At 49.2% G+C, this 27,415-nt stretch overlaps 9 protein-coding genes across 14 annotated transcripts; 3 read left to right on the forward strand and 6 right to left on the reverse strand.

The window, feature by feature from the left end:
* Window positions 1–149: 149 nt before the first annotated feature.
* FOIG_02072 (D-lactate dehydrogenase (cytochrome)) lies at window positions 150–3,144 on the reverse strand. Its single transcript, XM_031199182.1, has 6 exons — window positions 3,091–3,144; window positions 2,006–3,035; window positions 1,559–1,958; window positions 1,281–1,499; window positions 833–1,231; window positions 150–765 (listed from the first exon to the last, which is right to left on the reverse strand). Exons 2-6 carry the CDS (start codon window positions 2,300–2,302, stop codon window positions 323–325), a joined length of 1,758 nt encoding a protein of 585 aa, XP_031071219.1. The 5' UTR covers window positions 2,303–3,035; window positions 3,091–3,144; the 3' UTR covers window positions 150–322.
* Window positions 3,145–3,502: 358 nt separating this feature from the next.
* Window positions 3,503–5,046, reverse strand: FOIG_02073 (40S ribosomal protein S4). Its single transcript, XM_031199183.1, has 3 exons — window positions 4,926–5,046; window positions 4,393–4,815; window positions 3,503–4,261 (listed from the first exon to the last, which is right to left on the reverse strand). The coding sequence occupies exons 1-3, from the start codon at window positions 4,937–4,939 to the stop codon at window positions 3,913–3,915; spliced, it is 786 nt and encodes a 261-aa protein (XP_031071220.1). The 5' UTR covers window positions 4,940–5,046; the 3' UTR covers window positions 3,503–3,912.
* A 37-nt stretch (window positions 5,047–5,083) lies between these two features.
* Window positions 5,084–7,601, reverse strand: FOIG_02074 (uncharacterized protein). The gene is made up of 2 exons (XM_031199184.1): window positions 5,324–7,601; window positions 5,084–5,268 (listed from the first exon to the last, which is right to left on the reverse strand). Exon 1 carries the CDS (start codon window positions 7,287–7,289, stop codon window positions 5,538–5,540), a length of 1,752 nt encoding a protein of 583 aa, XP_031071221.1. The 5' UTR covers window positions 7,290–7,601; the 3' UTR covers window positions 5,084–5,268; window positions 5,324–5,537.
* A 276-nt stretch (window positions 7,602–7,877) lies between these two features.
* Window positions 7,878–10,285, reverse strand: FOIG_02075 (fumarate hydratase, mitochondrial). The gene is made up of 3 exons (XM_031199185.1): window positions 9,631–10,285; window positions 8,428–9,451; window positions 7,878–8,376 (listed from the first exon to the last, which is right to left on the reverse strand). The coding sequence occupies exons 1-3, from the start codon at window positions 10,004–10,006 to the stop codon at window positions 8,187–8,189; spliced, it is 1,590 nt and encodes a 529-aa protein (XP_031071222.1). The 5' UTR covers window positions 10,007–10,285; the 3' UTR covers window positions 7,878–8,186.
* On the forward strand, window positions 8,116–11,306 carry FOIG_02076 (uncharacterized protein). Of its 2 annotated transcripts, XM_031199187.1 has the most exons (4): window positions 8,116–8,387; window positions 8,447–9,081; window positions 9,138–10,609; window positions 10,677–11,306. In XM_031199187.1, the coding sequence occupies exons 3-4, from the start codon at window positions 10,548–10,550 to the stop codon at window positions 11,008–11,010; spliced, it is 396 nt and encodes a 131-aa protein (XP_031071224.1). In that variant the 5' UTR covers window positions 8,116–8,387; window positions 8,447–9,081; window positions 9,138–10,547; the 3' UTR covers window positions 11,011–11,306. The 2 variants fall into 2 exon arrangements, with proteins under 2 accessions (XP_031071224.1, XP_031071223.1); XM_031199186.1 differs by having other exon boundaries at window positions 8,447–10,609; window positions 10,677–11,279.
* A 189-nt stretch (window positions 11,307–11,495) lies between these two features.
* Window positions 11,496–15,936, forward strand: FOIG_02077 (uncharacterized protein). Of its 3 annotated transcripts, none has more exons than XM_031199188.1 (3): window positions 11,496–12,916; window positions 12,968–14,045; window positions 14,117–15,936. In XM_031199188.1, exons 1-2 carry the CDS (start codon window positions 11,670–11,672, stop codon window positions 13,863–13,865), a joined length of 2,145 nt encoding a protein of 714 aa, XP_031071225.1. In that variant the 5' UTR covers window positions 11,496–11,669; the 3' UTR covers window positions 13,866–14,045; window positions 14,117–15,936. The 3 variants fall into 3 exon arrangements, with proteins under 3 accessions (XP_031071225.1, XP_031071226.1, XP_031071227.1); XM_031199189.1 differs by having other exon boundaries at window positions 14,140–15,936; XM_031199190.1 differs by lacking the exon at window positions 14,117–15,936 and having other exon boundaries at window positions 12,968–14,102.
* On the reverse strand, window positions 14,008–17,151 carry FOIG_02078 (uncharacterized protein). Of its 3 annotated transcripts, none has more exons than XM_031199192.1 (3): window positions 16,916–17,148; window positions 15,973–16,810; window positions 14,025–15,912 (listed from the first exon to the last, which is right to left on the reverse strand). In XM_031199192.1, exons 2-3 carry the CDS (start codon window positions 16,437–16,439, stop codon window positions 14,811–14,813), a joined length of 1,569 nt encoding a protein of 522 aa, XP_031071229.1. In that variant the 5' UTR covers window positions 16,440–16,810; window positions 16,916–17,148; the 3' UTR covers window positions 14,025–14,810. The 3 variants fall into 3 exon arrangements, with proteins under 3 accessions (XP_031071228.1, XP_031071229.1, XP_031071230.1); XM_031199193.1 differs by having other exon boundaries at window positions 14,026–15,912; window positions 15,973–16,760; XM_031199191.1 differs by having other exon boundaries at window positions 14,008–15,912; window positions 15,973–17,151.
* A 2,171-nt stretch (window positions 17,152–19,322) lies between these two features.
* On the reverse strand, window positions 19,323–21,925 carry FOIG_02079 (Atypical/ABC1/ABC1-B protein kinase). Its single transcript, XM_031199194.1, has 2 exons — window positions 20,901–21,925; window positions 19,323–20,849 (listed from the first exon to the last, which is right to left on the reverse strand). Exons 1-2 carry the CDS (start codon window positions 21,650–21,652, stop codon window positions 19,634–19,636), a joined length of 1,968 nt encoding a protein of 655 aa, XP_031071231.1. The 5' UTR covers window positions 21,653–21,925; the 3' UTR covers window positions 19,323–19,633.
* A 1,953-nt stretch (window positions 21,926–23,878) lies between these two features.
* FOIG_02080 (uncharacterized protein) lies at window positions 23,879–27,338 on the forward strand. Its single transcript, XM_031199195.1, has 2 exons — window positions 23,879–24,627; window positions 24,689–27,338. Exons 1-2 carry the CDS (start codon window positions 24,438–24,440, stop codon window positions 26,062–26,064), a joined length of 1,566 nt encoding a protein of 521 aa, XP_031071232.1. The 5' UTR covers window positions 23,879–24,437; the 3' UTR covers window positions 26,065–27,338.
* The last annotated feature ends 77 nt before the right edge of the window (window positions 27,339–27,415 follow it).

The following is a 27,415-nucleotide window of genomic DNA, read 5'->3' on the forward strand; positions in this document are numbered from 1 at the left end:
ACGGCAGCACAACCTCTCTCTGTCAAGTGTTTCTGTAGAATAAGACACCGTATTGCAGTGTGCCGCAAGTTCGTATTGATGACTGAACAGCTGGCTGCATCATTCACATGGAGATACATAGCTCTCCCAATCTATAGCTGCGGTTTGGGTTTGTCTCACAACGTTTCATCTAACATTAGAGCAATGGCTGCCGTGTTGCAAGCAGGGCAGCAAGCGGTCCCTACAAGCATCATCAATACTGCAAATCTCTACATACAGCGATAATTTGTTACAAACCCACTAGTCTAAGGAGCTATGTAGAAACACAGCAATAATTCCTGTCTTAGACCAAGTCTTTCACCACACGGTTTGGTGTCACCGCGGTATTTGACCCAGGATATAGAGTGTTCTCCCAAGGCACATCCATGATCTTTCCAGGATTCAAGATCCATTCAGGGTCGAAAGCCTTCTTCACAGCTACCATAACTTCCAGAGTCTCTGGTCCAACTTCCCAGAGTAGACTCTCCTTTTTGCCCCAGCCGATGGAATGCTCTCCTGTACATGTACCATCCATGTCGAGCGCTCGCTTCACCATGTTCTTAACGCAAGCTTCGACTTTTTGGCGCTCACCAGGGACGTTCTTGTTATACATGATACTTTCATGAAAATTTCCGTCTCCCACATGTCCCAAGATGCTGGCGAAGAGGCCAAGCTCATCCATCTCTTTCTTGCTGACCTCTATGATGTCAGCTAGCCGGCTGAACGGAACAGCTACATCGGTGCTCCCTGTGTTATCATCAATTAGCGACCGAATTGACAGGTAATATGTTGATGGTGGCACTGTGGTACTCACAAACATCGTCACCATTTTTTCGGAGTGAGAGCATGGACCAAAGGGATTCTTTCCTGGCAGACCAGAGCAATTGTTGCTCAGCAGCATCCCGAGCAAACTCGAAACTTCCACCCTTGTTTGCCGCCGCAATCTTTTTTACCCTATTGATGTTGTCTTTCACGCCGTCTTTTGTACCTGAGAACTTGAAAAACAATGTTGGCAATTCCTTCCAGACCCGCGGTTTCGTAGCACCACCGAGGTTGATGACTCTCATTTGAACTTCATCCATGATCTCCATCGCCGCGACTGGAACGCCGGCCTGCATGACGCCAGCTGCCGCATCGGCGGCATCTCGAATGGTGGGAAATGTAACAACAGCAACCGAATACTGCTCTGGAATGACAGCCAACTTGAGTGTAGCTGTGAGTGTTAGTAAACTTTCGTTTTGCGTGGATCCGCCTTGTTATACCTTCCGTGACAATCCCTAGTGTGCCTTCGGAGCCAACAAACAGCCCGTTCAGGTTATATCCAGCAGATGACTTTCGCGGCCTTCGTCTCGTTTTGATAATACGCCCGTCGGACAGGACAACGGTCAAGTTAATGACCCAATCCTTCATTGTACCATATCTTACAGCATTTGTTCCAGAACAATTCGTTCCGATCATACCTCCTATCTTCGCTGATGGGCCTGAACAAATTCGTCAGTGCTGCGATGTCTCTGGCCCTCCATGCTTGTTGGTCACATACCAGGATCGACAGGAAAGAAAAGACCACTATCCATAGCCAACAACTTTGCGTTTAGATCTTGCCAGCCAATACTGGGCTGGACCACAATATCCATATCATCTTTGTTAAACTGAATGATCTGGTCCATATACGCAAAATCCACACTGATTCCTCCGTAAGGGGCAGAAAAATTGCCTTCCAAGCTTGAGCCTCCGGAATAGGGAATGATAGGAACGCGATGCTCATGGCATATGCGAGCTATCACGGACACTTGCTCAGTTGTTCTAGGATATGCCACAGCTACTGGCAAAGTATCAGGGTTGACCGTAGACCATTCTGAGTAGCCGTGTGCTAGTAGATCCTCGGGGTCCGTCGAAATAAAGCCTTCTATTCCAACCTCGTTCTCGATTCGCTTGATCGCCTGTTTTGAAGATCAGCTTGAGGCATGAGTATATGCAGGTATTTTACCTTCTCCATCTCGGGCAACGTAGCATAATGAGGCGCAACCGATCGACCCCATGTAGAATTTCCAGTGCCTTTAATTTCGTTCAAGCTGGCAAGCCCCCATCCAAGAGCTCCAGCTCCAATGGCTACTGCCAAAACCTTTGGTCGCGACCATCCCGGGTTATTACTTGGTTTTCTCTGACCAGAGTCATGGGCAACACGAGAACGAAGGCCAGAGGAGACTGTAAGGCCTCGTCGAGATTCCGCTCTTTGGGCACAACGGCCCAATAGAGTTCTTGTCGAAGTCCTGCTGGTAAACATTTCGACCCAATGTTAAAGAAACCTATAATTTTATGACTCAGACGGCCCGGTCCACAATTGACCGTGATGTAGAACCAAGATCGATTCAAGACCCGAAGGCTGCTGCTTTTCCTCCAATTAGCAAACTTCAATGAGTCCCTTGCGTTATATGGCTCTTGCGAGCAATGTTTTGATCACGAACAGGAATCTCTGCCGTATCTAAGCGAGTCTTTACCGAGTATCCGCAAGCAAGTGAGAAGGGGAAAGAACGACAAGAATCCTTCAATTCAAGCAACCAAGAGAGATGACCTCGCGAAGGGGAATTCCGGAGCTAGATGTGGCCACGATGGGGCTGACTCTCACTTATAAGTAGTCTCAAGAACATCATCGGCGCACGTGGGGCATATCCAGGAAAGTAGAAATCTAAATTCAAACGGCTTCTCTTGTAAGCATAGTCTCGCTGATGCAATACTGAGCGCCGCGTTGCCGCTGGGTCTTAGCATGGCTTTTCCCATAGCTTGTTGAGCCTAGCGGGTCTAATGGTGAGGGGGCACACGATCCATCTTTCATGGGCGTTGTGCGTGTGCGGTCTTACTGTAACAAGAAATTCAGTCGCATGGATGGTTTGAGGCTCCCCACGCATTACGCCCACATGCACATCACAGGAACAGCGCGCGTGAGACTCGCATTGTCGAATCGCAGCTTCAAGGAGTGCAGCCAACTGCATCATGGCTGAGGAGGATTCGACGGGCGACTGCAGTTACCGTTAGTCATGCATTTTGACCTCATGCGTAATTACGACTCGATACCCTAGATTTACGATGGATTTCCCCGCTCCTAAATGACTCGGTTTGCTCGCCGAACCAGCAGCTTCACAGCATACAGCATGTACCGTGGGAGTGTGGAGAAGGGGGACGAAGCCGAGCCCACTTGGTGCTATTCGCAGTTTGGGGGTTTGAGAGCTTCCTTCAGTGGGATGGAGTAACTAGCTCAATGGAGAAGTTGGGGAATAAATGAAGAAACTCAATTCGAGAGACAAGTCGTTCGCAAACAACCAGCATTCTCGTAAACGTGGGGTGGGTAAGGAATAGGAATTCGCCTACGTCCGAATTCTCACCTCGGTCAGCCAAATTGTAACACAGCCACAACTTTACGCATTAGGAGGTCAACTGACAGTCCGATAACTATGGATGTAACCCATGAGCACTTAGTAAACAGACTGTTTTCCTCATTACCTTGGTCGCAAATTATTGTGTAATGCAGCCCTACCAGTCAGCTTTGTTCCTAACCTTCCTCCTTGACAACCATGATGTTTGAAAGAAACACGAGCTGCGTATATAGGTGCTGGCAGAGTGATGAGATATATTATCATAGTTGTGGGACGTACGGATGGCAGTGACATTTTCGCTGGCGTGCTACAAGATTGAGGGCAACGTCTTCAGTTCACTTCCATCACGGTTCGAGAGAGATATCTGTCAGGAATCGACACTTCTGTTGGGCTCAAATTCATCTTTTATCGTAGCCTCATGGGGCCGGCTATCTCCAGGGTAGTTAAAGCCGCAAAGCAAACGTCAAATCCGAGACTCCATTCCACATGCCATTTTTTACCATTCCAATCGCAAATCCACATTTTAGTGAGAGATGGCGTAAGCACGTCGGCGGTCACGCTCCTCAGCGATGGTGAGCTTGACACCCTTGCCCTTGGGCAGAGAGATCCAGGGCTTGTCCTGGCCGATGACGAAAACGTTGCTCTCACGGGTAGCAAAGCTGTTGTCAATGGCATCCTTGACGTGGACGATGTTGAAACCTCCGTCGTGACGCTCACGGTGAGTAATAACGCCAACACGACCCATGTTACGACCACCAGTGACCATAACGACGGCGCCAGTGTCGAACTTGATGAAGTCTGTGATCTTGCCAGTGGCGAGGTCAATCTTGACAGTGTCGTTGACCTTGATCAGAGGGTCAGGGTAGCGGATACTGTGAGAATTCGTTAGCAATGGGGTATTTGGGGTTTACATACAGCCGTCAAATAAAGCTCCTGTCTTGTCGGGTGACTTGAATCGACCAAAGCTTGATCCAACGGCTGAATGATGTCTGACAGAACTCACGTTCGTGCATCGTGCGTGACCAAGAATGGGATTCCACCGCGACCAAGCTGGACACGCTTGACCTTGCCAAGCTTGTACTCAGCCTCCTCAGCCTGGATTCGGTGGACGGTGAATCGGCCCTTGGTATCGTAGACAAGACGGAAGTTCTCGCCAGTCTTCTCGATGGTGATAACGTCCATGAAACCGGAGGGGTAGGTGGAATCGGTGCGGACCTTGCCGTCGACCTTGACCAGTCGCTGCATCAGGATGGCCTTGGTCTCGCGGTAGTTGAGAGCATACTTGAGGCGGTTTCGGATGAAGACGATCAGGGGCATGCAGTCGCGGAGCTTGTGAGGACCGGCAGAAGGCTTGGGAGCGTAGGTGCCGGACAGCTTGTCAAGCAGCCAGTGCGAGGGGGCGCTGAGGCGCTTCTGGTGCTTCTTGCTATTAAGACGGTCAGACCCTCGTTCTCAAAACGGGACAACAGGAGAGAAGTCCAAATCGCGATTCCTTGTAATCGTATTGGTGATCGTTCTTCTTGGTATTCCACTTACATTCCGCGGGCCATTGTGTCGGTTGGCTGGTTTGTCGGCGGTGATGAGGAGGATGGACGAGGAAACCTACTTCACAGAGAACGGACCGAGTGATGTGTTGGTCGCACTTTCTTTTTTTTAGGGTTTCGTGTTGTGGGTCACGTGACAACATTCCCTGCTAATCGATAGCTCGGACTGTGTCATTCACGTTAAGTGGAGTAGACCGACCATGTGGAGTCAGGTTCTATCGAGATAACCTCAAATACGTCTTTTGACCAAATGGTTTCATTGAATTATTTTATCATTGAAATTATACATGGTGTATCCCGTGCATGTTTGCCCCTGAAGTCGTCTTCAACTAAACCTTTGCCGGTGGCAGTATGACAAGATATCCTTTTTGGATGTCATGAGCGGCTTACAGAATCGACGATGTACAACTTTTGAAACATTCCCATCTTTGCCGGTGAGGCACCCGTGTTTTTCTTTCCTTCCAGCGCCGAAACATACCATCAGATACAAGTAATAAGCGATCGATAACCAGCGCGTGCTGTGTGTTCGTCCAGTTCCAAGTCTCAATCTATATACGCCCAATACCATTGCAAACCAATTTCCCGACTCCTAACTTTCATAACGTTAATGCAGAGCACCGCGACTTATAGATGCTGGCCCGACTGTTGATAACCTACTCGGGTGTTGCATTCCTTCTTTGTTGTGACTTTTCTGTGGGGTATTTGCTGGTGGAGAAAGACCAGGGATGCCCTCAATACCAAATCGTGGAATCGCTGGCGAAAGCTTGGCATCGTCAAGTAATAAGCGCGAGATGTCCATTTCACCGCCCATGAATTGAGGTGGCATAGTTTCACCGAACTCGAAAACATGACCTGCTCCCATAATTTCGCCAGTGTCGATTCTTTGCTGAGCTGGCCATCGAGAAAGATCTTCGCGCGAAGTCGACTGGTTCATTTGTGGCTCTAATGTTGTAGCCTTCCGAGGTTTAAATGAGTTCCCAGCTGGTATTCTCACAGATGGTTCCATAACATCGTTCCCTCGGCTCATGTCCCTGACTTGAAGATTGCTTTTCTCTATTCGTTGATAAACACTGGAATATTTGTTGCGTACTCGATCTCTCAAGTCTGTTGGTTGCCTACTGGAAAGATGGAAGCGCGGATCCCTTTGAATCTTGGTCCAAGCGGGTCCATGGATCTCTAAACCCTGAAGAATTTCCATGTCATCTTGTTCAGTAAAAGGTCGACGTTCGCGGCGATGAGACTTCTTGAAGGGTCCATGAATACCGAGCTCCACAAGATCCTCCATCTTCTTGCGATGTGCTCGACTTTTTTTCTGTTTAGGAGTAGTGTCAACCTCTTGCTGCATCGCTGAGGCCGTGTCTTTTGCTGATGCACCATTTCCATCTATCAATATCCTTTCCAAGTGCACATCTGCCTTGCCCTTCTGCTTCGACCCCCGGTCGAAGCGTGAAGGCGAGTCTAGTTCAAGCGACCGGTTGGACTTGCGGAGCTCCTCGGGGCAGCACGTCCTGAACCGATCCTTAAGATCCCCAGCTGTCCGGTCGTTAAACTTGAAGTCGGCATCTTCAAGTATGCTCGTCCACTTTCCGACCCCATGTCGATTGACGCCCAATAACAAATGGTTTGTCTCCTCTTCAGACCACTTCCGTCTCGGTTTGCTGGTCCGCTTTCGCGTTTTGCTGGCTACCGAAACCGATTCAGCCTCTTGAGACGCTTGAGTGGATGACTGGGCGGAAGGCTGCGTAAAATCGGGCATTATCTTCATATGCGAGCCATCCTTGCTATCAAACGAATCAGACGATATAGGAGGAAACAAAGCGGCGTGAGGTGGAGGTTCGTGAAGTCCGTTGATGATCGGTGGCATTACTGGCGCTTGCTGGGCGGCTTTTTGCTTTTTCAGTGGTTGCGGGAGCTGCATGAAATCATCTTTGACATGAAGGCTGCGCTGTCGCTTTTTGTTCGATACGTCTTCAAGAAGCTCGGGACCGTCGTCTAATAACCGACTTATTGAATTGGTTGGTTCTATAGCATCCGAGTCGCTTGAAGCTACTCGCAGCGGAAATCCTCCAGAAGCCGGTACAATCTTTCCATCCTGAGCATTCCCTTCCTTGCGGGGTTCAGAAGAAATATCATCGTTGGTCAAATTTATTAAATCAACAGCGTTAATAACAGACTGCGTGTCAGCAAGTGGTCTATCACCACGATGATTCGTGTCGGACTCGATTGGGGCCAATGATCGATCTGTGGCAGAAGGGAATGCAAGGGAATGAAGCGGTGGAAGATCGGCATGGTTGAGTTGCGGTCTCGTCGGCTCGTTGAGCAGATGGATTAAGCGTGGCTCGATCGTGGCCATCATGGGCTCTCAAAGGTGGATTGGCACATTGAGCATAAGTTAAAGTCAATGGAGGAAACAAATAGACACGATTGAATGAGATATTAGGCAGGGAAGGGGAGAATATAAAGAGGGGAGGGGAAGCTGCATATGCCGTTGGCAAGAGGCAACAGCTCAGAACACCATGTTGACTACGAGTTTGGGGAGCTGGTTCATAAGAGTTGGGGCCGTGAACGCTTTGATATGGTCTCACTTGGGCTGTATGTCTCTCAGTTGCAGTAGCACGTGAAATCGCCACATGTTGAAGCTTGTCATTGGCAAATTCAACAGGAGGGGGCACAACCGCACTGAAGCTACCACAGGTACCTAGCAAGCCGGCCGCGGACAATGCCGGCGCTTCCCGGTCCAGGTATCCGCCTTTTAACACAATTGAACTGCGTGTCGATACTAGTTGGGCTTTTTCACATGCCAGCATAAATACTGCATTCAATACCTAAGAAGCAGCGATCCTAGTACCAGTATGTAATTTACTTACTCATGAATAAGTAAGTGAACCAATCTAGTAGCTGTACATGACTTGTAAGGATATAATGTTAGCATAACCTAACAAGTGTCATCACATACCTCTATCCCGCATTTCTCTCACACCCGAGGATTTCTCCTCGAGACTCCAATACATCCTGATAAGCAAGGATAAAATAGAACAGGGTGAAGTTTTCACACGCCATTTTCGAGGGTAGTTCAAATTCCATTATTCATATTTTACAATGTTTTATTCGGTTGAATTAAAACCCCATTGACCGTTTGAATAACATCCGAGGTTGTTATTCGTCTAACGTTGAGTGGGACTCTGGTTAAATGATCTATGAGCGCTTTTATAATTTTGATACATGGCATCACGATTTTGTGTTATAGTAATTTTCATCCCTTGTAGGGGCTGGGGCCAACCATAAGCTCGGGCTTGACAAGAGTATCAAACTCCTCCTCAGTCAGAGCCTGGAGCTCGAGAGCACTCTGCTTGAGGGTCAGACCCTTCTTGTGAGCATTCTTGGCGACCTTGCTGGCCATGTCGTAACCGATTTTGGGGTTGAGGCAAGTGACAAGCATGAGCCTATAAATCTGGTCAGTACTTATTTCGAGTCTTTGATGCATAGAAACTTACGACTCCTTCATGATGCTAGCAATCTTCTCCTCGTTAGCGGCGAGACCAGCAACTAGGTTCTTCTCGAAAGAGCGCATGCCATCTGTTAGAAGGCGTGAGCTGTGCAGGAGGTTGCGGATGACCAGAGGTTTGTAAACGTTAAGCTCGAACTGGCCATTCATGCCACCAATAGTGGTCGCAACGTGGTTGCCCATAACCTGGGCACAGACCATAGTCAAAGCCTCACACTGCGTGGGGTTAACTTTTCCAGGCATGATGCTGCTGCCAGGCTCGTTTTCGGGCAGGTTGAGCTCACCAAGGCCACAGCGAGGGCCACTGCCGAGGTATCGAATATCCTGAGCGATCTTGGTCAGAGAGGCAGCAAGGGTGTTAAGAGAGCCGTGGGCCTGGACAATAGCGTCATGGGCAGCCAGGGCCTCAAACTTGTTAGGGGCAGTCTTGAACTCGGTGCCAGTCATGTTGGTGACCTCCTCAGCAATAGCCTCGGCGAAGCCCTGGAAAGTGTTGATGCCCGTGCCAACGGCGGTGCCGCCTTGGGCGAGGAGACGCAAATCAGGGAGAGAGCTCTCTACACGCTTGATGCCAAAGTCGAGTTGAGCGACGTAACCAGAGAACTCTTGGGCGAGAGTTAGAGGCGTAGCGTCCTGGAGATGAGTACGTCCGATCTTGATAATCTTCTTGGCCTCAAACTCATCGACCTTCTTCTGCAGGGCAGCACGGAGGCTGTGGAGGGCAGGCAAGAGCTCGCCCTCGATATCAAGGACGGCAGCAATGTGCATAACAGTAGGGAAGGTGTCGTTGGAAGAGGCGCTACGGTTAACGTGGTCGTTGGGGTGGACAGGCTTCTTGCTACCCATAGTTCCGCCGAGAATCTCGATGGCTCGGTTGGAAATGACCTCGTTTGCGTTCATGTTGGACTGAGTGCCGGAGCCCGTCTGCCAAACGACAAGAGGGAAGTGGTCGAGGAGTTTGCCATCAGCAACCTCCTTGGCGGCCTGCTGGATAGCAGCACCAATCTTGGGGTCTGTGAAAGCAACAATTAGCGTTTCGGCACTCAGAGTAGGCAGTGTCCATCTCCGTTGAGGTTAGACGGTTTGGTGTGCAAGTTCTACCCCGCGAAAAGGTATAAGTCAGGCCCTCAAGCGGAACAGTGTAAAACAAGATTTCACCACCAAACCCTATACGAATTCAATTGCTACTCACCAAGGCCATATCGCATGTTGACAGTGGCGGCAGCACCCTTCAGGATACCAAATGCCTTGACAATGGGTGGGGGCATGCGATCCTGGGGCTGGTTGATGCGAAAGTTCTCGAGAGATCGCTCCGTCTGGGCTCCCCAGTATCGGTCGGCGGGGACCTGAATCTCGCCAAAGGCATCGCTCTCTGTTCGTGTTTGAGACATTCTGACTGAAGTGCTGTGAATAGCTCTGGAGAGTTGAAGACCACCAACCCGAGTCTTGTTCTGAAGTCGCAGTTGCGGGGCAAGCGAGCATGTGGACGCAGCTGCTTGGGAGACCCGAGGCAGAGCTGACTTCATAAGGCCCGAGGCGGCAGCGCGTCCCGTGACGGTTCGAAGCATGATGGACAGATGGCTGGCTGGCGAAACGCTATTCCGAAAGCTGGGGCAAGCCAATTGAATCGACTTGGCTCGACTGAAGGTGGCAGGAGGATTCTTCGGGGGCAAGGGGCCGGAGATGTTGCACAATTGCAAAAAGGTTTTTAAACAGTCGGAGAGAAGGCCAGCTACTTGTCTCGTCGCTCTCGGTTGTTAGATTTTAACGGCTCAACCAACTTTAGACTCCGGAAGCACTGGTCAAACGAAAAAAAGCTCGAAATACTGGCCGGTTATTTGCCGGAGATCCTTCACCGGTCGACGATATCGGCCTCGCTCCGGTCTATCCCGAGCAGTCCCAGGATTCAATGCCATTCAATATGTTGTTCTCATTGGATGGCGGCATCTGAAACCGGAGCTTGATTCTGGAGAAACGAACATCAAACCCCATTACTCAGGCACTCGGTATCTTGTGTACGTACCCTCCTCACTTCTTCAGTTTTGCTTGGCCATATGTTACTGGTCCGTTCAACAATCAATCAATCAATCAATCAATCAATTCATTATCATGGCTTCTTCTCTCCCCACCTTCCCACGAATAGTATTCACTATTATAGAGCCTATCTCTTTGTAAGATTTCATAACAAGGATCTTGCACCCGACTGGTGAATGGCACATCTGCTAACATCAAAAACAGAGTTGCTGGTTTTGCTGGTGCCGTCATTGATCCAGCTTGGTTCATCGGAGAGCAATCTCCCCAGAAGAACGACGGTGATGCTTCTCCCAATAGCATTATTATAGCCTGGCAGCTAGGGAACTTATATTTGCTGCTAGCATTCATTGGGGTCGCGATCCTGTCAACCACGACTGAAAATCGAGTTGTTCGCTCGTATCTCGTTGCTCTTTGGCTCGCAGATATTGGTCACGTTGGCTTCAGCTCTTATGGGATAGGCCAGGACAGATTGCTAAGCCCTCCCCAGTGGAATGCCATGACTTGGGGAAATGTTGGAATGACAGTAAGCCAGGAATAGAATTATATGCTACCATATCATCTCAAGCCTGATGGTTGACGCTGACCTATATCTTAGTTATTCCTTTTTCTCACGCGAACAGCCTATCTCACGGGCTTCTTTGGACCTGATCACGTCGACAAACCCGCCAAGAAGACCGCGTAATAAGACTGACTGGGAAAACTATTTTGAGGCGACATCGGTGACAGAACAGCCCTGGATGATGATTCTCCAACGAGAATTTAGGAGTGAAAGACCTACTTGGAAGACATTGCTAAAAAAAAAAAAAAGTCCGGTGGATTTGTATCCTCTCTTCGTCCTATAGTTTATAGATTTATCAGATAAATCATAAGTTGCGGTGTAATTGTAATACGGATAGAAGAACAGAAGATTATATAGTTACATGCAAAAATGTACCATCTCAGGTAGGGTTGCCTACAGTGGAGGCTAACATCTCCCGTGATTTGGCGTCCGGGGTAGCTCTTTGTGAGGGTGGTCAAAGCTCAAAACACCAAAAGTTTGGCCCAGGGACGCGTTGGATGCCTTCGTGTTACCTTCGTAGGGTTAGGGTTAGCCTCTTATTGGCTGATAACGCGAAGGGTTAACCATCACAACAGCACGCTTAGCGCTAGGCTCAACCTCACGCACGCACTTACATACCTATACGCCTTCACGCAATAATGAATACTCGAAGTGCCGCAGGACGCTCAAAGCGTGCATCTGCTCAGAATGAAAATCGCGAACCGAGACGTAGCAACCGAAGAAACGGCCCAGTTCAGCGTGCAACAAGCCCAACAAAGAATATTATTAACCAGCCCGTACCTGGACCTGGTAGGGTTTTACTGAACGATCCGGTCGCTCGCCGTAACCCGCCTCCTCAGGCTCGAGACGACATCAGTATCCCGTCGAATCCACTAAGGCCTGACGATGAAACCGAATTCTGGGATGAGTATGATCATGCGCAACCAGAAAACTCCGGCGAAGAACTTCAGCTTGGTCTAGAAATCACCACAGCACAGCAAAGGATCCTGGAGCTAAGTGTTCCAGACTTAGCAAGAGCTGCCGATAGCCTGTTTGATTGCTTCCAAGGAAATGAAGCTGACGATGTCTTCAATGGAATCTTGGCCATTAAGCGACGTGCTTTTCACACCATCAGAGGAGAATATGATGCACTTGATCAGTCTAGCACGGCACCATTCATTGATTTCGCGCACTTTGTGGATGACACTCCTACTCAAAACCAAAGCGTTAGGGTGACTCAGATCGCACGCACCAATGTTGTGACAGCTTACGACAAGCTTTACGGGCTTGAGAATGAGGAGGCATCGGCCATCTTTCCATTCCTTGAATGCCTCAACCGGGTTTTGCCTGCATTTTTTACCCCAGCTAATAATATGTTCCAAAACCCTCAGAGCACCTTGCACCTCCGGACCTGGTTGTTTGTCGAAGATCTTTCTCATCGCAAGGACGAAAAGGACTTTCGGGAGCTTCTTGTTTCTTATTTCTGCAAAGACGAAGAGATTTTGAAGGATTTGGACAGATCGGGACACAAGGGCGAAGGAGAGCTTCCTTCATATCCAGAACTTTTTTCTGGGGGTTACTTCAGAGACCTCGGCGGTGTTGAAGGTGTCGATCACGATGTTGATGATCTCTGCTCAGCACGGATTGCTCAGATTAAGAAGATCATCGATGATAACAAGGAGGATGAGGGGATCTCCCAGCTAAGGAAACACTTTCCCCTGCATAATTTGGTGGAAGATCTCTTAAAGTGCTTTGAGAGCTTATACAATGTTTTGGCGTTCGAAGAGAGCGTGAGGGCGGGTACTGAGCCTCCTCAACATGGTCAACAGGAGGCTGCCTACAGCCAAGGCAACGATTATGGTTCGGAGTCGCAATCAATCGTGCGTGTGGGAAGTCAGGAGGCAGAGTAAGTAATATTCTTACCTGGTAACAGAGCTTAAGATTGACCTCCCACCAGGCCCAGTCTATTTGTCGGGCCAAAGTCCATTCAAGCCTTGCGTGGTGGAAGTCGAGCAACCAGTACTGTTCCCGCTTCCAACCAACAGCTTGCAGGTTTCAGATCCGGAGTTCCCCGTGATTATCATGAGGATTCAAATGCCGACCTCCTGGGTGGTAGCCCATTTCCCCCCGCAAGTTCTTATCGTTTAGCTACCAAAGGCGGGAGGGAACGAGAAAGAGGGCAGAAACGACCGCGACTTTCCCAGGATGACGAAGATGGGGAAGATCCATTTGAGACCGACACTCGGCGTGTTGATCCAGCGAGGCGAGATGAGCTGCAACGACAGATGCCGCCACCTCCAAGGCCACAACCTGTCCCACGGCACCCTTCAAGGCATGTTTCTGAGAGTTCCTTCTCTTCAGGGCCCGTACACCCCCTTTCTGTGCAGGAGTCGTCGCAGGATATGGGGTTACGTTCAGTGTCGCAGGCGCCATTGTCGTCCAGGCCTTTCAACGCTATCGCAAAGGCCGCATCACAAATGAAAAAGGAGGTTCGTATGGCAGATCCAGAGCGACAAGGACCACGACAGCGCGTTCCTTGGAGTGAGCACGACTCCCAGGTCCTTTGTGATCTTATTAAGGAATACGGTGTCCGATGGTCGTCCATCGAAACCATGAGTGAGCGTTTTGAATATCCGCGCAATCAACAGGCGTACCGCGACCGTGCTCGAAACCTCAAGACGGAGCTTCTCATGATTGACATGCCATTGCCTCCGAATTTTGACGCAGTAGCTTTGAGCAATAAAGAAATTGCAAAGATCAGAGGAGTTGGGAAGAATCCGTTTCGTAAAGAGGCTGATATTGATGACGAAAACAATCCCATCAATACTGAGCTTGCAGAATCCACGCCATTTTAACATTGGGCGGCACAGATACGGAAGTTTGTAAATTCAACGAGTGGCTATAATCATGTACAATTCTTCATTGGCGTTGTGCTTTACATTATATATCATGGCGGCCATATCGCGTCGCGCCAATTCTAATCCAGCTGCTGTGGTGTACATTTACAAAGTCCTGGTCAAAATCGCATGGCATTTGTGAGTCAATTCATAGTTAAAAGCACGCATTGCGTAATGAATTTCTAGTAAAATAAGCTGACTAAAGAAAGGGCAATCTCCTCCGACACCTTAGAGTCTACAGAGCCAGCTACACATATCATCATTCTTGCCCAAACTCTTTGCAATGGCTGGCGGAATAGCTATTGTGTTCTATACCATAAGAAATGGTGCTGATCAAAGCTCGTCGTGTTCTCAATTAAGACAACAGCAATAAGCGCCGGTATAGTGATGTCAAGAAGGGTGCGATTTATAAGGCGGAGCCGTAAGACGCCCATAAAGACCTCTCGTTTCAAAGCCAATGCCACAAACGCCAGTGTCTGAAAATCATTGTCGAAAGAGAGAGAAAAAAAGAAGTGAAGGACATATCATGAGCAGTTGATAAAACCTTGCGAGGCTAGCTCGTCCGTCGGTCTAAAAGTCAAAAGCCGCGCAGTAGAAACAGTCGGGTGTCTCAATAAATGGGTATCAGCCGTAAAGGCGAGTTGAAGCAATTTTTATCTGTTTAAGACAGTAATCTTCCTCGCGAGTTCAGAAATGTTATAACAAGATGACAAAGGGTATGCTGCAGTTTTCCGGGAAATGGTATAGCGTTAAAGTGGTGTGAGCAAAGAAAGATGGTCGCAGTAAGAGCGTTTGGATCCATGTCGCGTCAAGCGAAGACATGGTTTAGTGACAAAGTGTCTTCTGATCGTATGAAGGGCGTGTCCATCCTGCGTGATAGGTGCTGCCTTCAATAAACAGCATTCATCGATGACGATAGGGGACATCCCTCTGCTTGAGTCGGTTCGTTCTCCATCCCTCGTACCACTGTTCCCGACTAGCTTCACGTAGCTCGGCACGCCATTCGCTGAAAACAGCCTCTTTCAGACGTTGAAAGTCACAGTGTTCTTCATTGTAAGGATCAGCAAAACCCCACGGGAACTGTCGGCCAATGACACCTGGCTCGTACAGATCCGGGCTGATGATGGAAAGTGGCAGGAAAGGGATCTCATCTTCCTTTTCTTTGGCCTCTTCTTGTGCTTTATGTCGTCGAATGGAGCTGGTGGATAGTCTCTTGGAGCTTGGAGACGCCGCTGGGCTTTCTCGATGGCCCTGTAGTGGGAATTCCTGGCTTTCAGGTGTTTGAGCACCACCGCGTTCGTGTCCGGCCTCATCTTCCTCCTCGTCCTCCTCGGCAATCCTTTCGGAAGTGATGCTGCTCTCATCCTCATCATCGAGGCCAAGTGCCTCCAAGGGATCTAGGCCCGATTTCTTGATGCTGTCCCAAACGCTTCGTTTGAGAACATTCATATGCTTGGTGGTAATGGTGTCGGCCTTGGCAATGACTGGGATCACAGTAGTCTTGCCCTGGAGCGTACGCAGAACCTGCAAATCAAGGTCTTCATCCAGGCTCCCCAGCACACGCGCACCAAGGTGTCCGTTTTGCTGACCATTGATAGCTGGGTTCCTCGCTGATGCAATGTTGCGATCCAATCGAGAAGGATCAAGGACAAGGAAAGTCGCATGGATGTGGGTGTCTTGTACACCAGGGGAGCGTACAACCTTCATTTCCTCTGCAAAGGTTTCCTCAAACTTGCTTTCAAGAAATGCGGACATTTCCCTAAGTTGAAGGTCGACTACATTCTTCTCCAGGCCTTCTGAGTCCCAGATGGTGAGGCCAACACGCTCCCCGTCAATCTCGGTTTCAAGGTAGTGTGGAATAAAATTTCCAGAGGGAGTGTTGCGATTCTGCGGCACTTCATCATCGCCCTTCTTGGCTCGTTTCTTGGGTGGAAGAGCGAGCGCTGTTTTGAGAAACTCGAGAAAGGATGTTTTTCCAGAGTTACGAGTACCAATGACTAGAATGCTGGTTTTGGTGTTAGCACACGACTAATAAACAAATGGATTACATTGACTAGAAACTCACTTCAAGGGCGTCGGGTCCTTTCGTCTGCGAACACGACGAGGACTGTTGACCGTGCTAATAGCACTACTAGCATAGCTGTAGCGGCCACGGTTCGTCATGCTTTCTGTTCTGGCATATGGATCAAAACCACCGTTGGGCAACGGCGGAACAGGGACGGCAGCATGCGCAGCAGCGCCATATCCCCGAGGGTATTCTGCTGAAGGCCGAATAGCAGTGTAATCTGCTGATCGAGGAACGTTGGCTGGTGATTCGGGGCGCAACTCGGGGCCAAAGGATTTTGATAATTGTTCAGAATGGTTGGCAAATTCGGGCAGCTTAGGAGCAATGCGCGTCGAGGCCTGGCGCTGTCGTTCAAGCTCAGCCTCCCTAAGGGCCTGCGCCTTACGACCACCTTTGCCTAGATCGCCACTTTTGCTGCGTCGGAGTAACATGCCGAAACTGGTACGGCGAGGCTGCTCGTTGTTCATCCTCTGAGGGATTGATCATGAAAAGGAAAAGAGTCGCGGCCAAGAGACGGCAACCCAGAAGGTTAGGGTATGAGCGGGCGGCGCGAGAAGGAGGGTGCGGAGCACGTGGAAGCAGCGGGGGGGGCCTAAGATGGAAGGATGGGGAGCAAAAACTAAATGGGTGACTTTAAATGAAGTCGAGAACAAATGACAATGGATCGGAGTGGAGGAAACGGGAACGATCGAGACGGAAGGTGGATGGGCGTACGATAGTGGGCGGTCTTGGTTGATAGTTCAAAGTGTCCAAGCGGCTGGGCGGCACAAGGCAGCTGGTTGCAACAACTTCGTAGACGGACAATCAGCAGACGTCAACTGAACGGACGTTGACTGATCTTCACATGCCCTCTGTCAACGACAGTCCTTTCCAAATAACTGTTGAGGAGCAGAAAAGGGGATCTGTACAGTGGAGGGAAGTGATGCGGTTGATGGATACCTACCTAAGGTATAGAGCGCGTGCACCATATGTGGAGAGCACGCCAGTGCCAGTAGTGGGTGTAAGAGATCAGTGGAGAGTGTTTGAGACTTCGAGTCTCTGAATGAAGGTCGAGGCGTTCGTTTAGTTTGCAAAGGGGGAGATGAGCTGGGCGACGTGTCTTGCCTGGTCTTTCCCTACGTTGATTCGTAGCCTTGAGATGAGATGGAAACAGGATTGATGCGCGTCTGCAGAGTCGGGCGCTTTTGGGGAATTATTTACCAGGGGTAGCCCAGGCTCGTTTCGAGTAAGATAAGGCACCTGATTGGCTATGTTAATTAAGTTGTGGAAGGTCAAAAGCGGCACTGATGGAAGTCGAGATTAAAGGCATGGATTCAATAGAGCTTAGACAACGGAATTGTGCCCAAAAGATTACCAGCCAAGGTAGTACCGACTCCAACCCTTATACATGGGCAACCAAGTCTTAATGCCCAGTCGGACTGATTGCTACGTATAGACGCCGGGCATGATCCATACTACCTGACCTGCAGTACGCCTGTCGATGATATGCCCGAGACATAGGTATCATATTGGATCGCTTCAAACACCAGGATACACAAGCCTAGCCCAGACACACTGTGACCCTGTAGGTGTTTACGAATTTCATACGATCCGATGCCAAGCTTTCGGCCAGACAGCATGCTAAGGCTTCTTTTTACTTTCCCCCCTCGTTTCAACTACCATGACATCTACCATATCATTTGAAAGACGTCAGGACTCGCAATCCATCGGCGCATTTGTTCTGAGACAATCCCGGATGCGGACCCTTAAAACTGATTCGCCAACTTTCTGCAGCGCTAGCGATGGTGCAGGGTCCAAGACAATCTGACTGGACGGGGTAAGGGGCATTAGGGGGAAGCCAATTCTGCATGAGGACTTGGCTCCGTTTATAAGAGGCGGTGATTATTTGTCAATTTAAAGCCGCATTCAGTGGCCTGAGCAAGAAAAGGAGCCTGTGTATCACCCACCTACTCTCTTCCTATACCATTGAACATCGACTATGTCTTACAACACAGTCGACGAAGCTCCAGCCCAGCAGCGGTCCTGGGTCTTGGATCCTAGGTCTTAGGTCCTGGTCGCATGGTCCTTATCCTTATGAGCGGGGGTATCATGAGGTGGGGACAGTCCCGCCAATCTAATGCCACAGGCACACGGCTTTGGGCTTAGACTCCAATGTATTAAGTCTGTGTCTTTGTGTCTTAATTACCTGGCTCCTGGTGCGGAGTACTCTGTACGTGCGGCCTTATTGCTTGCATTTTCGGATACAAGCTCGATGATCAGGACCGAATCCCAGTATATTCTTCCGTGTCCTTGTCGGATTCAAGCACAGACGCAAGATATTTCTATGCGCCAACCAAAACCAGAAATCCCAACTTTTAGGCTGTATCGGATCGACCCACTGATGCAGGTACACGGCTTGTCAAGTGTCAACTAAACTGGACTTTAGGAAGAGGTTAGATGCCTCCACCAACTGCATCCGTCGATAACAAGCATAAAGTGTCGTCCTTCTGGGCAACAAGAATCCCTATGAAGAACATATAACGCCAAAACACCGCTGGTTCTTGTAGTTCTCCGTATGTACTTAGGTAAGGTAGTTGTGTGGACAGGGAGGCTAAGTAGATCTTGTAGTGATAAAACACAGTGGCTTTAATTGCAGGGCATCTAATGCATGTAAGCGAAGAAACAAAAGGTTTCTAACGCTAGTTCATTTACCGACAGATCCATACACCTAGTCCTATCCAACCCAATGCCTGTTTTTTGGACACTGTTTTAAAACTATGGCAACTTAAGTATTACTGCCTCGTTACCTTATTTGACTAAATGCTATGCGTTTGAACTTATGAAGAAGTGAACTACAGGCTCCCATACGGATACTACATCCCAGTTCCGGGTTGAGCATATCCTTGAACATCTATCAATCCTATTTCAGTAATCTCCTCCTGCGCTACATCAATCAATGAAAAAGTGCATCTGTAAAACAAATCGTGTCAGACTAACCTCGGTGAGCTAGGACAATAAGGCGTCAGTATGTGGCTATCGCGTGGTAGGACAATTGATCCAGTGATCAAGCCGAAATAATAGGTCAACGGCAACAAGAGGAGGGCATCTACAAAGGGCACACAATATTCGATTTTGTGGTGACTGCGGCGAATGGTCGGGCTTAGTACTCCTCCCCTCAAATGTCTCCTTAGCCAGGATCGACTGTTACAAATCATTCTTCAACTAACATGCCACTATCAGAGGTTCATGTCTGGTGACCTACCTTATAACACGGGCAGTCATGACCAGTCCATGTATCTAGTAGTAAGCATTCATTCCCGGAAAAGTCAATAATAATACGTGACTGCCTCCTGCGTTTACGCGAATCACCGCCTGGACCAAATAATATATAGAAGATAAAGGTAACATGCAACGGGATATTTTTGCATCGCTTCCATACAGTTTCTATACCAATGTATTCGAGTCCAAGGGTCTGAATGCTATCGAACTCGTTTGCTGATCTTGAGAGGGTTCTATCTGTTGACTTAGGCAAGCTCATGATGAAATAAATACCAGGCAGTGCCTATCGTCGTCTATCTATATGAACTGTACATATTCTTGTTACATAAAAGGGGAATTCGTCATAAGTTGTTGTGTACAGAGTAGTGTAGATTTCCACCAGACCTGTTGCGGTGGCACTGGCTCAGCCTTCAAAAACATCATGCTGAAGCTCGATGCCAAAGTCTTGTGCGACATCCTTCATTCTTTTTTCCATTTCATCCTCCATTCCCCCTCCAAGACCCAACCACTGGCGCAGCTTAAAGATGTAGAAGGCCACATCAGAGGCTGCCATGACAGTCTTGAAGATGATATGGCGCCAGCGATTCTGAAGGCGTTGGCTCAGTGGCAACTGGGGGTCCTCGAATAGACTTCGGCTCGCCCACTCGCCCATCATCTTGACGCGGTTGACTGGTGATCCGAGATACTGGTTGTTGCCTTGTACGATCCGCATATTGCGACCGATGAAAATCAGCTCTTGTGGCCACTTATCTTCATCTGTCAGGATCTCTCGAATGCCCTGCTTCATTCGCTTCTGCATCGCGTAATGCCGCTCAGCCGGCGTATTGCCTTCGAGCTCTTTCATTATCCCATTATGCGTGCGCTTATCTCCACCCTCGTACGGCCGCAGTAATGTTGCGCTCGCGAAGAGATCTGCCGCCTTGATCCCCCATGCTTCTGTCACCTGTGATATTGTTTTATTGTCGAATGTCATGAGCGCTTTCCAGAAGGTGGCGTATTCATTTCTGAACTTGGATGACATGTACACATAGAGGCCATGGTCAATAAGCACAAGCTCTGCTCGCCCATTGGGCAAACGTCTGATAAAGATGTTGCCAGGGTGTGGATCACAGTGAACAACACCCCACTTGAAAATCTGTGCGGAAAAGAGGTCCACCATGGTCGTCATGACTTCTCGCGTTGACAGACCAAGTCCCCCACGACCTCGTCGGCCTCGCCATAATTCCTGACGTTCTGGCTTGAGGTTCTCTTGAAATGGCCTTGTCCGAAGCTCAAGACGTGCAGCCTCAAGATCAATTTGCGGGAGTGGGCGACCAGCGCCAGGAGATCCATTGCCATGCCCTCCAAGCCATCTCGATGTTATGGCTTTCTTATCCCAAAGCCTCACACCCTCGATCCACTCGGTCACGAGAACTCGCTTTGTCGTATATTCGGGATAAACTGTAGGAATGTATACCCTCCCTTTCAAGGCTTTCTCTGCATTAACAAGCTCTCGCATTTTTTCTGAATTTTTGGCCTCATTGACGAAATCAGTCTCTAGCTCGAGTCGCTCCGTGATGAAAGGGACTAGTTTATACAGTGGGAGGTCAAACCACTTAGAATAGATCCATGCGACGGTCCTGTTTTGCATCAGTAAGTACGCGGGAGTTAGCTGCATTTTTCGGGCTTACTTGAAGGCCCATAGATCCCATGATATTTGCTTGGCAATCTCCCGTTTCTGTATTTTGATAGCGACTTCGCGACCATCCGCAAGTCTGGCCCAATGGACTTGAGCAACACTTGCACTCGCTCGAGCCTTGCGCTCCATCAATCCCATTCCCTCCTTTCCTGTGAAGCTGACGCCAAAGACCTCTTCGACACTTTTTCCAAAATCTTGTCTTATCACTGCTTCGATGTCACTCCAGTCATCTTGCGGGGCGTCGTCAAACATGCGGCTGAACATCTTTTGGAATTCGGGGGGCAGTACGGCACTCTGCATTGCAATGGCTTGTCCGATCTTGAGATAAAGTCCACCATTGGAACGGAGAAGGTTGAACAGCCGCTCGGCATTCCGATTATGCAAGTCCTGCACCGTCCCGCCAGTAATAGGCTGGGGTCGAAAATTCAGCTTGTAGTCGAAGGCTACGAGCAAGCCGGTTCCGAAAGTATGTAGAGAGCGGCCAAAACCAGATGCGTATATCTGACGATCGCCGAGATAAATAGTACCTCCCAAGACGCATGTCAAGAGCAAGCGCCGCGCCCATCGCCGTCCCCGTCTGTATTCCTTCGCCCGCCGGGGGGCACCAAGCTCCTCTGGCGACGGCGGTCGCATGGCCTGGAAAGGACCACCTGATTGTAATCTTCGCAACGATGGTGCGAGCGTTCTGTGTCGGCAGCGCATGGTGGCGCGCGCTGAGTGGCCTTGCATGGCGTTGCGCAACATGCTGGGGGGGATCGGTGATGATCAACAGTCGAGCACCATGGGCAATGAGTGTGATGTAGCTACAAGTGACTGGATGAGGACATGGAGGGGGGGGGATGAAGGGAAAGGCAAGGGCGAAATGCAATAATCCTCTTGCCCCATCTCCGGAGTCGTTGATGACGTCCGAGATGAAAATTCCCGGATAGCTTATCCCCGGAACGGCTCGGAGAATCGGTGGGCACACGATCGCCTTCCGCAAGTCGGTGCAATTTCTGGCCGATTTCCCGACTCGGCCTGTGTCACGTAATCGACGTATAAACCACATATCGAACAAATGTCTCTACGAGCTACCTACCTACTTTAGTAAGTTAGACGCAGTGCGTACTATAAGTACTTAGGAAGATATCTACTAGGTACAGTGTAGCTTTTCTTGTTCATTGTCTTACCTTTAGATTCACATTGGTAATATTATTGGGACCCAATTCCACCTCGGATTCATGATATTATCTCGGCTCTGGTACCATTGTTATCTTGTGCATGACCCCTGATTTGATATTCTAGATATATAGGGATGGTATGTATCTAATTCAGGCGTTGTTCTGCTACCAGCTCAGATATCATCCGTTATCGACTAGCTACAGGGTAGGCATACCAGAGAGAAGGATCAGAAATGGAAGTTGTAACACTTTATTGAACGGTGTAAGTTAAACATAGAAATCAAAAGAGCACCCGCGAAACCATAAATCATCAAACACGAGTATGAACGTGAAGCAGTTGATCAATACGAGTATCAATGGGGATGACGAATATGAGACTATACCCCAGTTGTCGAAACATGAAGCATTATGCAGTGTGTTTCGTCACTTAGAAAACCATAATGAGGATGGGCTGCAGGTGATTTGAGTCAAGGCAGCCTTTACATATCGAGGACCAAAAATGCGCAAAGCATGGGCATCATCCTTTGTATAGTTTTCTAATCTCTCTTCCCTTTGCTGAGCTGGCTTGGCCGCTGGGTTTGGGTCCGAGAGGAGCATCGGCCCGTTGCATATTGATTGCGGCACTAGAGGGTATGATGACTGCATGGTCGGAAGCTATAGCCTCCAAATCATGCGTCTAGCCCGTCGAGATCTATTGTTCGCAGTACACATCCAAATATATGGTGAATAAGTCGATTGGCTAGACTGGTGACTTATCTATAGTAGTGTTGTGGCTGACCAAGATTCCGTCGCTAGCCTTTATATCAGCACCATCGAGGCAACTGAGACTTCAGACGCGCGTAAGCACGTCGCAGAAAACAATTAAGATCAAATTTCCCACGAAATGCGGAATACTACATGGTACTACCATAGAAAGTTTGCTCCTGAGACTAAGTTAGCCACGTCAGTGCACATTATCGACCTGGGTTGTTGCGATGGGAAGATTGAGTGTTGGGCAAAACGTTGTCTCAGATATAGCAAGGGCCGAGGCCACAGGGAAAGGATTGCTCTCGTTCGAGGAACAAAAAACACAGGTTGTTTACTAGGTACATGTGTCACCCAACCAGAGAAGATCACAAAGTCGGAGGAGTTGTCTTTTTAGCTTCATAGACTGCATAGAGATCGAGCCTAAACTGGCAGCCTAGGACAAGGATATTGAGCCAAGCACAGAAGAGGCGCGATAGAGGGTTCGTACTGTATGACTGTAACCGAAAATGACGCCTACCGTACGACGTGGGATTGGTGGGTATGTTACAACCGTAGAGACCCACATGGGCTAGCCTCCCATTTCCCTCATTCTGTGAAATGGTGTGGTGGTGGTGGGATAAGCAGCATGACATCCATGATTGAGAAATTAAACTTGTGGCTAAGATTGTCTTATTGGCAACCTTAGTGAGTTGGCTGTTGGCGTAAACTTTGAAAATAGAGCCATTGTTTACTACCGGTAAGAGAATCGGTCGCGGATAAAGCATGTGCTAAAGGTACAGTAGACTCGATAAAATAGATCGGCAGATAAGATCAGTCAATGCATGGAATATACAAATTTCTGCGACGTCCTTTGTTCGACTGGTCTCGCGTGTATTCGGCGAGGTCAGACGGCTGGGGCTGGCCCCCTTGTTCCTGGACCAGCGCATCGACATTCCCACTAGACTAGCTAATCTAAGACTAGCGCTCTCTGTTTCCCTAGTACTTTGCTAAGCCACAAAGAGCCAAGTTGGATAGACCAGAGCAAAGCACCTTGTCCGATAACACCCAAAGTCAATCCCCCTCCTCGTTGCTCAATCCCGACCACGACGTTCGTTCCCAACTCATTTCTCGACTGGAGCACGGTGTCGAAACGTATTGACGATAGCATCGGTTGTCGAAGCCCACTGGGGCGTTCTCAGTATAATCAGACGGCTTGGCGACCATTGTTTACTTCTTCAAGTCTACGACTTTATATCGGCAACAGGCGACAACTCAGGTCTCGCGACTGTGCTGCATCTTGCTATATTCACCGATATAGCCTCCAGCTTTCGTACGAAGGATCTCGGCAGCAAACGCAAGGAAAAAAACAAGAAACAGACCAATTCCTCGAAGAGACATATTTGGAATAATTCAGGATTCGACTGCTCAACTATACAGCCCAATATTGTCCTTGTTGCTTCATTTCCCCGATAACTCTCACCCTCCCTTCGCCAATGTTATTCATCAACGTTGCAGCAGAAGGAAATAGTGAAAGAGCTACACGTTGATATATTGCCTTTCCGTCCCCGCGTCTTCACGACGTCGGCCGCTTGCTCTGTCGTCCTCTTGTCGGTCTTGAATCGGGCGCTTAGCGCACAGTTGCCATGTTACGGCCTGGCACACCGTTGACGGTGCTGCTGTTCGCAGCTTTTGCTTTGCTCCTATTAGCTGTTATATCAACCCCAATCATCGAAGCCATTCCACTGAGCGACTTCAGTGGTGTAACATATGGCGTTTTTGGCTACTGTCAACAAGGCAAGGGATGTAGCGGTATCGGGGTTGGATACGACACTGGTCAGTCTACCGTGATGTTGAAACGCGTTCCCTCTTTCGAGTCGTACTGATGTTCTTTTAGCCAAATTAGTTGGGGATGATAGTCAAGCCTTCGACTTACCATCTGGCGTTCGGAATACACTATCTGCCATTCTTATTGTGCATCCAGTCGCGGCACTTATTACCCTTGTCATGACTATCATGGCGGCTGTGTCTCACTTGCACGCTCCCTCGCACTCGACAAGATATCTGCTCATTTTATTTATCTTCCTTCTCATTGACTTCTTGGTTTGCTTGCTAGCCTTTTTGATCGACGTGCTTCTATTTGTACCACACTTAGCATGGGGTTCTTATCTTGTTCTTGCTGCTACTATCCTCGTTGCCATGAGTGGGTTGGTAACTTGTGCGATGCGTCGCACTCTGGTCAGCAGGAAAGATAGGCAGCGACGTATCGCTCAGAATGCTGAAATGAGCGGCGAGAATTATTACAACAGAACTGCTCAAGATAAGACGACTGTGGAGCCTGAAGTTTCTCGACAACCGACTCTACCCACCGTGAGTGGTGGCAATGGTGTCCATGACAATCTTCCGTCCTTCACAACCTTCGAACAGAAGAGCAGAAGCGACCAAGTTAGCGAAGAAGCCATCCCTCTTACCCGCCGGACCACATCAAATCGATCTCCAGCACCCCCTAACGAGGTGGCAAGCGTGGGTGAGGTTGCGGCCTTTAGCAGGAACCCACAGAGGCAAGGTTCTCGCGATCAGTTTGGCAATCCAATCGACACTGCTACCGACCCATATGCGACGCGGAGAGGACCTTCTCCAAGCATGAGTAACCGTGGAACAGGAGCCGGAGGAGGCTACCGCGGTGGAAGAGGGGGTTATAGTCGTGGAGGATATGATAACTACGGAGGACCAGTCCGAGGTCGTGGAGGCTACGGGCCGTCTGGAAGGGCTGGATATGGCCCCAGAGGAGGACGAGGAGGCTATGGACAACCCAACCGAGGAGTCTATGCTGTAAACGGGATGAGGGGAGGTCTAAACGCGCCCCCAGGATACAACAACGGTCCTTACGATCGGAGACCGTCGCCCGCTCAAAACTTTGCTTACGATGTTCAGCCGTCAGAGCCATCTAATGGATATAGCTCGACGAATCCTTCGATGCCGAGTGTGAACACTTACACCGCTTACAGCCCAGAGTCCACATTGCCTCGAGCTGAGTCGCCGCCGCCTTTGCCAGGAACCGAGCCTGCCACTGTTGGGGGTCGCGCAGTAGAAATGGATGCATCTCCGGCAGTTCAGCATCATGACGGAGGAACCTACGGACAGCTCCGGGACAGTGACGCGGATGTTGCAGGTATGGTTGGACTCCAGCAGGGGCAGATCCCTCAGCGACATGATACGTACATGAGCGAGGGAAGTAAATATAGCACTGACGAGTATGGTTCCCGCTCATGATTTCTCCACGATGCTGACCAGATGACCAGGCAATATGTTCCGCCGCGCTCAGCGTGGACACAGGGCGATGGCAGAAATTCACCCCGAGCCCCGTCACCTCTGGTAACTGGTCAACCAAAAGCTGAACTCACTGAAAGAAGGACGCCTCCTGTTGTCCAACAGCCTGTGGCCACCGGGAATAGCAACTATTATGAAGATGTTGATCCCCGTTTCGCCTCCGATGCACCACCAGCAAGTAACAACCTTCAGCCGCCCCCTATTGAGCCTATATACGAGGATATCCATGCCAATAATGCGGGGACTCGAAGCCCTGCTGAGTCCGAGCATTCAACATTTACTTCCATATCCCAGCGTGGGATCAACCCGCGTTGGAACCCCAACCCCCCACCGCTACCGTACCAACAAGGACCCCCCCATCGCCGACCAGCACATCAACAACAGCAGCGCCAAGACATGCTATTAGATACCCCCGACTTTCAATTGCCTAGTTCGCGGACTGGCCGAGGCCCTGGAATGGTACCTGGAAGCGCATACCCACCTGGCGGTTTCTAGTGAATCTGCCTAGTGAGCTTCTATGATAGTATCATGATCACCAGACTGGGTTATTTCTAATATATCCTGACCCTTCTCCTGTTGTTCGGGTGTTCATATCTCTCAATTCTTCTCTTTATTACGGCCATATGCCTAAAGACACAGTTGTCCCTCAGACTAATGTAGTGTCTTATTGTAGGTTAACGGTAACAACTGTGTTGGTTTACCATTCTTCATCCTTTGTGTATTACATTCCTTGAAACGTACATTTTGTTTCTTTTACTTCGATGCCATGGAGATCACGCACAGTTTTGTCCTATGCCTGACACATTCTTGTACCCTTATTATTGTTGTTTTGTCTTTAGCTATAGCGCAGGACGCTGTGATTCCTTACTTGGCAGTTATCGCATGACAAGCCACGCCTGATGTCAACGGAATCCACATCGTCTTGAAGAGAGAGCGTGCTGCTAGCAATGTTGTTGATTTGATTGATTGATTGATTGATGGAAAGAGAGAAGGAAAGGAAACACGACGTGACCATGAGCCTCTGCAGGTAAAAGTGGTCCCTGAGGGTACATCGATTGAGATGAATGAGACGAGGGATTAGATACAAGTAGACATCTTCTTTAAGAGGAAGAATAATGACGTATCAATCGAACTGGGCTCTTTTATGCATAAGTACCTAGTGGATCCTCATCTGAAGTTGGGCAATCCTCTTTGTTTGCATTCGAGAACTGTATGGCAAACCGCGACTTGTTGCTGCCACTTGCGCATGCAATCGCTACCTATCTGGCCAGCTAACGTAGGTATTTACAGTCAT

The sequence above is a fragment of the Fusarium odoratissimum genome (assembly GCF_000260195.1).
Source record: "Fusarium odoratissimum NRRL 54006 unplaced genomic scaffold supercont1.2, whole genome shotgun sequence".
In the NCBI taxonomy this organism is placed as follows: Eukaryota; Fungi; Ascomycota; class Sordariomycetes; order Hypocreales; family Nectriaceae; genus Fusarium; species Fusarium odoratissimum.

Excerpts from the sequence above, each read along its gene's own strand:
- FOIG_02080 (XM_031199195.1), top strand. The coding sequence starts at position 24,438 with ATGTTACGGCCTGGCACACCGTTGACGGTGCTGCTGTTCGCAGCTTTT. Across the intron at positions 24,628-24,688 it reads CGGGGTTGGATACGACACTG|CCAAATTAGTTGGGGATGAT; the intron begins GTCAGTCTACCG and ends ATGTTCTTTTAG.
- FOIG_02079 (XM_031199194.1), bottom strand. The coding sequence starts at position 21,652 with ATGTTGCGCAACGCCATGCAAGGCCACTCAGCGCGCGCCACCATGCGC. Across the intron at positions 20,850-20,900 it reads TGGGATCTATGGGCCTTCAA|GACCGTCGCATGGATCTATT; the intron begins GTAAGCCCGAAA and ends GATGCAAAACAG.
- FOIG_02072 (XM_031199182.1), bottom strand. The coding sequence starts at position 2,302 with ATGTTTACCAGCAGGACTTCGACAAGAACTCTATTGGGCCGTTGTGCC. Across the intron at positions 1,500-1,558 it reads TTTCTTTCCTGTCGATCCTG|GCCCATCAGCGAAGATAGGA; the intron begins GTATGTGACCAA and ends GAATTTGTTCAG. Across the intron at positions 766-832 it reads AAAAAATGGTGACGATGTTT|GGAGCACCGATGTAGCTGTT; the intron begins GTGAGTACCACA and ends ATGATAACACAG.
- FOIG_02077 (XM_031199188.1), top strand. The coding sequence starts at position 11,670 with ATGAATACTCGAAGTGCCGCAGGACGCTCAAAGCGTGCATCTGCTCAG. Across the intron at positions 12,917-12,967 it reads GTGGGAAGTCAGGAGGCAGA|GCCCAGTCTATTTGTCGGGC; the intron begins GTAAGTAATATT and ends ACCTCCCACCAG.
- FOIG_02078 (XM_031199191.1), bottom strand. The coding sequence starts at position 16,439 with ATGAACAACGAGCAGCCTCGCCGTACCAGTTTCGGCATGTTACTCCGA. Across the intron at positions 15,913-15,972 it reads AAGGACCCGACGCCCTTGAA|CATTCTAGTCATTGGTACTC; the intron begins GTGAGTTTCTAG and ends CACCAAAACCAG.
- FOIG_02073 (XM_031199183.1), bottom strand. Across the intron at positions 4,262-4,392 it reads GTCACGCACGATGCACGAAC|TATCCGCTACCCTGACCCTC; the intron begins GTGAGTTCTGTC and ends GAATTCTCACAG.
- FOIG_02074 (XM_031199184.1), bottom strand. The coding sequence starts at position 7,289 with ATGATGGCCACGATCGAGCCACGCTTAATCCATCTGCTCAACGAGCCG.
- FOIG_02075 (XM_031199185.1), bottom strand. The coding sequence starts at position 10,006 with ATGCTTCGAACCGTCACGGGACGCGCTGCCGCCTCGGGCCTTATGAAG. Across the intron at positions 9,452-9,630 it reads CAACATGCGATATGGCCTTG|ACCCCAAGATTGGTGCTGCT; the intron begins GTGAGTAGCAAT and ends TTGCTTTCACAG. Across the intron at positions 8,377-8,427 it reads GCTAGCATCATGAAGGAGTC|GCTCATGCTTGTCACTTGCC; the intron begins GTAAGTTTCTAT and ends CCAGATTTATAG.
- FOIG_02076 (XM_031199187.1), top strand. The coding sequence starts at position 10,548 with ATGGCTTCTTCTCTCCCCACCTTCCCACGAATAGTATTCACTATTATA. Across the intron at positions 10,610-10,676 it reads ATTATAGAGCCTATCTCTTT|AGTTGCTGGTTTTGCTGGTG; the intron begins GTAAGATTTCAT and ends CATCAAAAACAG.